Raw genomic sequence first — 9901 nt, 5'->3', positions numbered from 1 at the left:
CCTTCTCGGCGACCAACTTGAGGAGCTTCGCATTGTCATCCATGAGTTGCTCGACGAGGCCGGTCGCCTTGTCAACCGAGGCATCACTGATCTTGAGCAGCTTCATCAAGCCGTCGACCAGCTCCTGCTGCGTAGTCACGCCAGCGAGAATGTCGTCGTCGCCGGTGAAGGACTTCAGGAACGCCGGCTCGTCGCGATGGCCGACGCCGTGAATGCGCTTGTGAGAGCCCTCGCGTGCCCGTGAGAGCTTTTTCAAGGGCTCCGCGGCGTGCCGGGACATCTCTGCTGCGGCTGTGGCTTCGCGGCGGGACCTCTCTAGTGCTTCTGCAGCCTTGGTCTTTGCTGCCTGGTTATATGTCCACCCTAAACTCCTCCTACCGGTCATGGCGGAACGACTTGATAGAAAAAACCAGTTTTGTGGGTGATGAGGAGAGGAACTGTGAAGTAATTTTCGAGTGGGTAGTTTTTATAGCCCGGTGCTAAGTGTGAACACATATTAGTTTGATAGGTGTGAACAAATTTGCAATTATACTTATTGCGTTGTAATCAGCACGAGAAACAAGGTCAAAATTTATTGATGGCAGAAGGTTAACCATGTGGTTGCTCGTCGTTGAGGCAGCCGCGGCGCGCTCCGCATTGGCGTCCCTGCGCACGCTCTGCTCGCTGTTGAGGCAAAGTTACAATGACAACTGTTAATAATTCTTAATAATTGTCTTACATATTCAGGATAATATAAAATGCCAAATGCGGCAAGGCCCAGAACACTCACGACCTACATATGCATACAATTATAATAAAATATAAGCTAAAAGGCTGAGCTGGCGGCCTTCAGACGATGGTCTTCTCGGACTCCATGATTAGCATAGCACCCTTGCGGCCGTTCACTCCGAGTGTCCCGACCCACTTCCGCCTACGGAGCTGCTGGCGCTGGGAGGCTCTTGGGGCTGCTCGGCCTCTTCCAGAAGAGCTTGACAGCGTGCAATCGCGCGCATGACAACTCCGCAGAACCGCTCCATTTCCATGTCTTTGGCCTAGTAGCAAATTCCGTCGATCACCTGCATCCTCAAGATATCACGTTGGTGATGTTCTACTTCGTCGGGGACGTCAACTCCGCCAAGGATGCGCTCGAGCCTGGCCACCACATCATCGAGATCGAGGTTGACACGGCTGTCGTGGGCAATGATGAAGCCGTAGGCTGCCTTTCTCTTGACTGAATCGCAGAGGTCCTCTGCCCATTCCTTGCGGGGCATCAGGCTCTCGATGAGCACTGGTGATGGTGGCTCTTCGGGTGGGTCGTCGCTCATGCCGCCGAGCAGTTCTGGATCTTTTGCACGGTGGATGGCAAACTGCTCATCACACCTCCTCTGCAATATGTCGATTGTGCTCCCAAGGACTGTGACGCCGATATCGCTGCCGATGGGCCATGGTGCCTGCACCAGCCAATGAAGCTCTTGCTCCTCGGCCTGCTCCGGCTCGTTCTCCTCGCCAAAGATGTAACGCAGATAGGCGTCGACGTCGAAGCTTTGGTCGTTGCCTGGCATGCTTGGAATAACTAATGGTAGATGGGTGAGGACTAGATCTTCGCAGAGTGTCGCGGTAGTGCGTTGCCGCCTGGGTTATATGCAGCAAGCCGTTAGCTGGTGGCGGGAAACCGGTGAGGGGATAGGCATGGATTTTACAATTCATCCATGTGGAGCACGGGAAGCATTCGCTGGAGCACGGGAAGCATTCACTGGAGCACGGGAAGCATTCACTGGAGCGCGGGAAGACTAAGTGGAGCACACACACAACACGAATACCATATCCGGTGCCACGTGTTATTTATCACACAAGTGTTAACATAAGGAAACGTAAGTGTGACTTACTAATCATCGCACACGAGTACTCGCAGACGCATCGTGTGCGATATTCCTAGCCACCGCAAGCAATTAGTTTGCATATTTCAAAGTTTTTTGTACACACAGAATCGCACACGAACTAACTGTATTAACCGTCTGTGTTGTAATTTCTCATCGCAAACAGTTCACCCGATTCGGCTGTTTGCCACGTATCACACACATCTTGTTAAGTTGAACCGTTTCTGTTGCGTTCGCTAATCGAAAACAGTTCGTCCGAGTGAACCGTATGCCCTATATCACACACACCTTGATCTGGCTAATCGTTTATGTTGCACTCCCTAATAGCAAATGGTTCATCGGAGCGACATGTATGCCGTATATCGCTCACACATTGATATGGCTGCCCGTTTCTGTTGTTCTGCCTCATCGCAAACAGTTCGAACGAGTTAACTGTGTGGCCTGAATCGCACACGCAACTAAAATCTGAACCGTGTTTGATGTATCCTCCATCGCAAATGTTTTGCATCATTTCTAACGGTTTTCATACAGCACCGTTTGCGATTATTGCATCACAAACAGTTTCTCGAAGGGTCTCTGATCGTAGTGTCGCGTTAGCAGCATCCTGCAGTAGTGAGTCAACAGTTGATAGAGTTGGCCTATACGTGATCGATAGGCTTTCAATTAGTAGCGGCAATACAACACCGTGTTTTCCAGCCAGTTCCAGTTTCCCGATTTATATATCCTGGTTATGGTGTACCCCTTTTATGTACACTACGATCTGCCTAGTTGTTGTGTGCTCTTACTATCATGGTTTGGCAATAAACTCTATATAGTATATTATGAACCCATCATCTGCCAACTATCCTTACTTCTGGAGCCTATTTTTTGTGTACTCGTGCCAGATTATATTAATGCACGCACCATATTACAACACACATGGGCTCTCTCATCAGAATCCAGTGATAGCACACAAGGGTTTACAGGGCGCCCCTATATTAGAATATCCTCTGCATTACAAAGATAATCTCACTACTATTTATGTTTTCATGCTTCTCAGATATTATACGTAATCACAGTGAATATCAGAATCCGCGCATCAGAAGAATATTGTGGAACACTGCAACGACTTACAAAATTGGCACCAAGGCATTGAGTGCCATTCTGGATGCAACGAAACTCATATGCTCCCCACGTGTAGATTCTTGTTCAGAATATGATCCTAATGACTATTCTGACCTCGATGAGTCAAAGGCAGATGGCCTGTCCTGTTCACCCATCAAGGTGCCTGTTCTAATTTGGCAAGGTTTTATTGATTGCGCATATCTTGCATAAGTTGTCGTGCATTTCTTCTACTTTGTTGCACCGCCATCTGCTTAGTTTGCTCATCATATATGTCAAGATGCCATGCCCATCCATTATCAATACATATTCCATCTGTCATCATACCATGTTTTTTCACTCAAATATTGTTCTTGTGCATCCGACATCAAAAAGGAAGAGGATGATTGCCGAACCTGAAGGAGCGCCAGCAAAGTCCTTGAAAAATGTGGTGGTGAAGGAGAAATCAGACAGCACCCCACTTATATTGGCTCTACAACCAGTGACACAAAACGTAGGACCGATTCCAGCAGACTGTACCCATACTTCACTGGCCACACCACTAGCCCCACCACACAGGACCTGCACTCCAGCAAACGGTATGCCGATTTCAGTTGCCATAGCACGAGCCGTACCACAGAAAAATGCCACTCCAGCAAAAAGTACGGCAAGTCCATCGGCCGAAGACCTATCCCAACTGCAGAGACGGCCAATTCCTGCAGATTGAAACCCCATTCCAGTTATTCCCAGTTTAAAAGACAATGCTTTCAATGTTGTTAGGGACTACATGCATATATTCCCATCATGGGAAGATTATAGTAAAGACAAACACCATTTTCACATCTTCCTGTCCCACTTACATGTAAGTGCTATTATTCATGGTGATTATTTTCTTGTTTTCTACTGATTGAACACATCAATGATTTACATTACATTGTTGTAAGTAGGCGAGGGTCAATCTGGATAGTCATGCCGAGCAAAGCTTGCTTGCGCTTTTCAAGGAAGCATTGCAGCAGTATCGGTGTTACCTGAGGAAATCACACTTTGATGGCAAGTCTATAAACGAATTTCCGGTGAAGTCGCCTGTGCTAAATTTAGAAGATATTGAATGGAAAAACCTTGTTATGCACTAGTCTCATTCCTAGGAGGAGGTACTATCTATGATATCACATGACAATTTGAACTTCTACTTTTCCGCATGTGCCTTACGGATCTCTTTTGCAGGAAATCTGCTCGAAGAAGAATTCCGGTTTGAAAAGGACGGCAGGATATCGCAAATATGCTGCCCACTGCTTTGCTCTTGCTAGTACCTGTTGTCCTGTATCACTGTACTTGCATTCATACCTGGTTCATTATGTGACAGCAGTATGCATGATAGCTTCCTTATCAATTGTTCGCTCCAAATTATCTGATCTGTATGAATGGTTACATTAGTGTAGAATATATCCAATGCCAATGAAAAAAATTAGCTCTGCATTGTTCTTGTAAGTACCTGCTATCCTTTATCAGTGTACTTATATTGATAGCTAGTTGTTCATGTGCCATCACTCTGCAGCTTATTTTCCTTTACCCTCCATTTTCTACACATCAGATCTATATTTACTCTTACCATAAGGTTGGATAACACCGATGGTACTGAAGAATTTTAGCTCTACATTGCTCTTGATTGTACCTTTTGCCTGTATTGTTGTACTTACATTTATAGCTACTTGGTTATGTAGCATCACTCTTCGTCTTATCTTAAATATTCTCCATTTTTTCTTATATTATCACATCTATATTTACTCTTAACAAAATGTAGAATAAAGGCAATTCTTGTGAAGAAGATTTTGTGGTAAACTTCTTGAATTGCCCCCCCCCCCATTAGCATGGACAAGGGCTTTATAGAGCCTGTCTTCACCAATAATGTAAGTTTGTCCTTCTCAAGCCTTCAAACTGTGTTGTGTATATTTGGTTAGGCATGACTGCAACATATGTTTATTTTTGGTGTTTGCATCAAATTGCATGTTTAAAGTTTATTATGTAGTTCATAAACAAAAGTTTGTCCTTCTCAATTTAAGTTTTCAGTTGTACAACCAAGTTCCTTCTTCATACCATGTAAATTAAACTATACAGAGCAAGTGAACTTCTTTTGCACTGCATGTATGCTTCTGTTCTTGATCCGTAATCCAGTGGTGTGGTGAACCTACCCACTACAGCACAATGTCATATTCTGCAATGTCTTAACTATGAACAATGTCATATCATTCTACTATTATTTAAATCGTCTCTTTATTTGCCAATCTGAAATGGGATAAATTGACAGCACACTAACCATTGATACTTATGAGTTCTTGATCTGTAATCTAGTGGTGTCGTGACGCTGCCAACTCCTTCACAATGACATTTCCTGCCATGTCTTAACCTGAACAATACCATATTGTGTTAATGCTATTTTAAACTGTGTCACTTTATTCATCAATAAGAAATGTGATGAATTGTCAGCACTGATACTTATATGTGCAAAACATGTCATATGTCTACTTGTTTCTCTTTCAGAGTGAGGAGGATATAAGTGTCACACAAGCACAGTCTCATCAGCTTGCTCAGTTGCTTGCGCTGCAGCTCCCGAGCAGGGCTAACCTTTCTTGAACTCTATTGAAGTGCTGTCGGTTTTGTATATTATTTTGTCGGCGTGTTTATTTGCACTGGTGGCGTCTTTGATGCCCAGTGTATGTAATTTGTTGTCTGCTTGTGCTTTATTATCATAGTGGCGAACTTTGATGCCCAGTGGATGTAATATGCCGTAATTTCTTTATTGTATAGTCTAGGTTTTTTCTTATTCATGATGCTGCAGTTATTTTACTGTATATTTATCTTGTCTTCTTAGTAAACCGGCCAAACCGTAAAAGTATGGCACATAATCGGGCCGTCATGCAAATCACTATGTATGATCCGCATCATGGGCCCAGTCATCCTGGTCCGTTAACAGGCCTAAATGTAAACTGGCCCACTAGTATTTTCGGGCCTTTAATAGGCCGAGTAAACCACCGACCCTATTTTCGCAAGAAAATTCGATGGGCTTTTAGTAGGCTGAAAAGTAGGTTGGGCCTGAAACGTGCCGAACAGCTCACGGGCCGACAGTAGGCCGAAATAGACCCCGGCCCATGATTGTGCCAATCACATCATGGGCTGTTAACAGGCCAAAATTATCTCGGTCCTTGTTTGGCCCAATCAGATTATCGGCTCTGAGCAGGCCGGATGCAAAGCGGGCCATAGTTAGGCCCAACTATATGACAGGCTTTTAACAGGCCGAAATAAATATAGGGCCGAAATGTTAAACGGGCCTTTAACAGGCCGAAACTAATATCAGGTCGTATTACTAAATGGGCCTTTAGCAAACAGAAATCATGCTCGGGCCTCAAGTGGGCCCAAAAGCACAGCGTCCAGTTGACGGGCCGAATCTGATATGGGCCATAATTTAGCCCAAAGCCTCTTAAAGGGTCGGATCTGATCTAGGCCATAATATGGCCCAGAACGTGGTAGGCTATTAACAGGCCGGATCTCATATGGGCCTTTATTAGGCCCAAAACGTGGCATGCTGTTAATGGACCGGATCAAATATGGGTCGGCATTTGGCCCAAAACATGGCAGCCTGTTAACAGGTCGGCCCACTAGTGTCCTCAAAATCTTGTGGGCCTTTAGCCGGGCTAGCCCATTATGGTCTGCAAAATCTTGTGGGCCTTTAGCTAGGCCGGCCCATTATGATCCGCAAAATTTTGTGGGCCTTTAGTTGGGCCGGCCCATTTAATCTTTATGGGCCACTTTTGGGCCGGTCCACGTGTCAACATACAATAGGCGCATCTCGCCCATTGGATGAGTGACACCTGTGCCAATGGGGAGCTGACACGTGGTTCCATCGGCCAATGAGAATTTTACACGTGGAAAATCGGCATTGGTCGTGGCTGTTAACGGGTTATCGGATCCAAAACCGGACCCGATAGCTTAACGGCGACCCGTTACGGTGGATGCCATGTGTCGGTCACCCTTGACGAAAGCACTTCCATGACGTGGCATTTATCGTCATGGAAGTGGACACTTCCGTGATGATAATTTTGGTAATGTCATGGAACACTTCTACAACAACACAGGTATGACTATCTTGATTATGTCATAAAATCGTCACGGATGTACATGCATGACAGAAAACGTGACCTACTGTGACAAACACGTATCATCATGGAAGTGTAAAATTTTTGTAGTGAGAATGACAAGGATCTCCATTTAGGACCTTATACTCAGGGAACCTCATGCATCAGCTTCTTGATGCCACCGCTCGATCTAGCCTTTCCTTAATATAATTGGCTGTTGCATGGCTATGGTTGCGCCAGGTATATCTATCCCCAATAAATCCTAAGTCTCGCAACCTGCACTCATCTAGTGTTTCTCTAAAGTTCTCCATTTGGTTATGTGCTCGGGGTGGCCCCCTCTTTTCTCATGACTATATAAGATTTCATTGAAGTCACCTGCGCACAACCATGGGAGGTTTAGTTGTTGATGAAGAATCCTCATTAGTTTCCATGTTTTCCACTTTCTATCCCTTGTAGGTTCTCCATAAACACCAGTAAATCGCCATATGAACCCGTCACTTTCCACCACTTCAACATCAGTATGATATCTTGAGTAGTTATGTAGCTCAATGTTTATTCCCTTCTTCCACATCAAAGCCAGGCCGCCACTCTTTCCATCACAATCCCTAATCACCATGTTATTCATGCCAAGTATCCATTTGAATCTTTCCATCCTCCTTCCATCCAATTTTGTCTCCGAGAGAAAGAGGATGTCGGGGTCCACCTGCTTCTGGAGATCCAGAAGGCCATGAACTGCCGGGCCATTCCCCAAGCCCCGACAGTTCCATGTTGTTATTCTCATTTTGTCCTGCGGGACTAATCTGTCTGCCCTACTTTCATGTCAAATTTGTGTTCTACAACTGCATTTCTTGTTCCTGTGCAATTTTCAAAGCTCACCGGTGAACTATTCACTTGTATTTCGTTTCCTCCTTCACTATCCACTATCATCCTTGCTTTCTTTGCATTGTCTGCTTCTTCAATCTCCATGGCAATAGCTCCTCGCTTATTTTGCTCTGGCTCATACACACTACCAGTTTGAGGTGTTTTGGTGCGTTCTAAGCATTTGAACGTGCCAACCTTTCCTTTCTTTTTGGGCACATTGACTTTGCCTTCCTTCATCAGCCCATCTATCCCCTTTCCTGAAGTTTGATCACTGATTTCTTCTGCCTTCATTTCCTTCTCATGTGTCCCAGATGTCTCCTCGTAGGCCTTGCTTGCATTTAATTCTTTCAGGAGATATTCATCTGGTTTCTCTTTATTCTGAGTATTATTGTTGCCCCCTAACTCTTCATCAGAACTCGGCTTATTTTCTTCCGAACGAACTTTCTGTTCTACCCCCTGTATTCTCATAAGGCTCATAGCTTCTTTCTCTTCACTGCTTCGGGGGGCTGTTGGTTCATTGTTTCTAGAGGAGTATTTCCTCCAGGACGCGTCATCACTTCCTTTGCTTCCTCTGCTGCTACTGTTCCAAAAGCCTACTTTCTCTTGAGAGCCTCTGCCTCTATCTTCATCGCTGGGTGATTCTCTCCACACAAGAGCCTTTAACCAAGGCCCAAACTCCTGCTTTGTTCTCTGTTTTTGTTTACTTGGACAAGCTCTCTCATTATGGCCAATTACGCCGCAAATGTAGCAAAAGTCGGGTAGGTGTTCGTACTTAAAAATAACCTCACATCCCTTCTTTTCCCCCTCCTTTTCATTCTCTTCATGCACATCTTCAATTATACTATCTTTTCCCTCACCCTCACCTTCTTCGTCGTCATCCTCAAAAATAGTGATTCCCCTCATTAGTGGTTTCGTTATGTCTAGTCAAACTTTCATTCTCATGTACTCCCACATGGCCATGCCGCAATCATCAACATCTACATCGAGTACTTCTCCTATTTCTTCACTGGATTCTCTACTCATCCACCCCATAGCAATATGATAAACTCTAACCCATATTGGTGCGTACCTGAATTCGTATTCATCCAGGGTCTTGGCCGGGTTGAATTTCTCCATCACTAGGAAGCTTTTGTTGAACATCCAAGGCCCATTATTCAGAGCTTTATCTCTCCATGTCATTTCTCGGAAGGTGAAGAGGAACTGGTTCATACCAAGATCTTTGCATTCAATCCCCTTGAACGGACCCCAGATCCTTCCCAAAGTACTGACCAGCGCATCCACCCTCGCTGGTCTATCGGACATCACCTTGCCGACTACTTACATTTTCTCAGTTCCCGAATGGTTTGCATTCCTTCTTCCCAGCTTGACCCCCTTCTTCTGTGCTTCTCCATTGCATGTGTGGACCTGTTAGATGGATGGAGGACTCCGCGTACATCGCCCCCGGGTGCCGTCCCGCAGGGCCGCAATAGGAGACCAGCGTCGCCAGCTCCTACCCACCTCCCACCTAGGGTTTGGCTGGATTGTGAGCTAAAGCTGCACATGAAGGCCTGAGAAAAAGTTTGAGAAGGGAAAGATTTGGTATGGGCGGAAAAAGGGGCTAGAACTTGCTCTGTTTCAGTGGTATAGCTATTCGATTCAAGGTGGCTCGGCGAAAGGTGGTTGCTGGATCGGGACAGATGAGAAATTGAGATGGAGATTGATGATTTTCCAACACAAGAGACGGAGATCACTGAGATTCAGAACGGGATTGAAATCCGCCACCGGACCTTGCTGGAACACTAGTCTCGGTCGCCCGAAGACACTAGAACCGTCACGAGGTGGACGGACAGGCACCTACTGCATCGTAATGCGTGTGAGTTGGCGCAGGATTGGAGAGATTTTATGTAGCTGGTTCTCTGTCTATCGGAGTAGAGGTACTATCTCCGAAAGTGTGCATTATGTGTGGTGGGGCTGGTTCTTTAGCAATTTCAACTG

At 45.5% G+C, this 9901-nt stretch overlaps 1 protein-coding gene across 1 annotated transcript; it reads right to left on the bottom strand.

Annotated features, from left to right (window-relative positions):
- Nucleotides 1-8851: 8851 nt before the first annotated feature.
- Nucleotides 8852-9229, bottom strand: LOC109737941 (uncharacterized). Its single transcript, XM_020297058.1, has one exon. It carries the CDS (start codon nucleotides 9227-9229, stop codon nucleotides 8852-8854), a length of 378 nt encoding a protein of 125 aa, XP_020152647.1.
- Between the last annotated feature and the right edge of the window lie 672 nt (nucleotides 9230-9901).

Source organism: Aegilops tauschii, chromosome 2, assembly GCF_002575655.3.
Source record: "Aegilops tauschii subsp. strangulata cultivar AL8/78 chromosome 2, Aet v6.0, whole genome shotgun sequence".
NCBI classification, from domain to species: Eukaryota; Viridiplantae; Streptophyta; class Magnoliopsida; order Poales; family Poaceae; genus Aegilops; species Aegilops tauschii.
Note: the sequence above shows the minus strand (reverse complement) of the source record. Positions and strands in the feature narration are given on the sequence as shown.

Bases quoted from the DNA above. Each gene is read 5' to 3' on its own strand.
- LOC109737941 (XM_020297058.1), bottom strand. From the start codon at position 9,229: ATGTCCGATAGACCAGCGAGGGTGGATGCGCTGGTCAGTACTTTGGGA.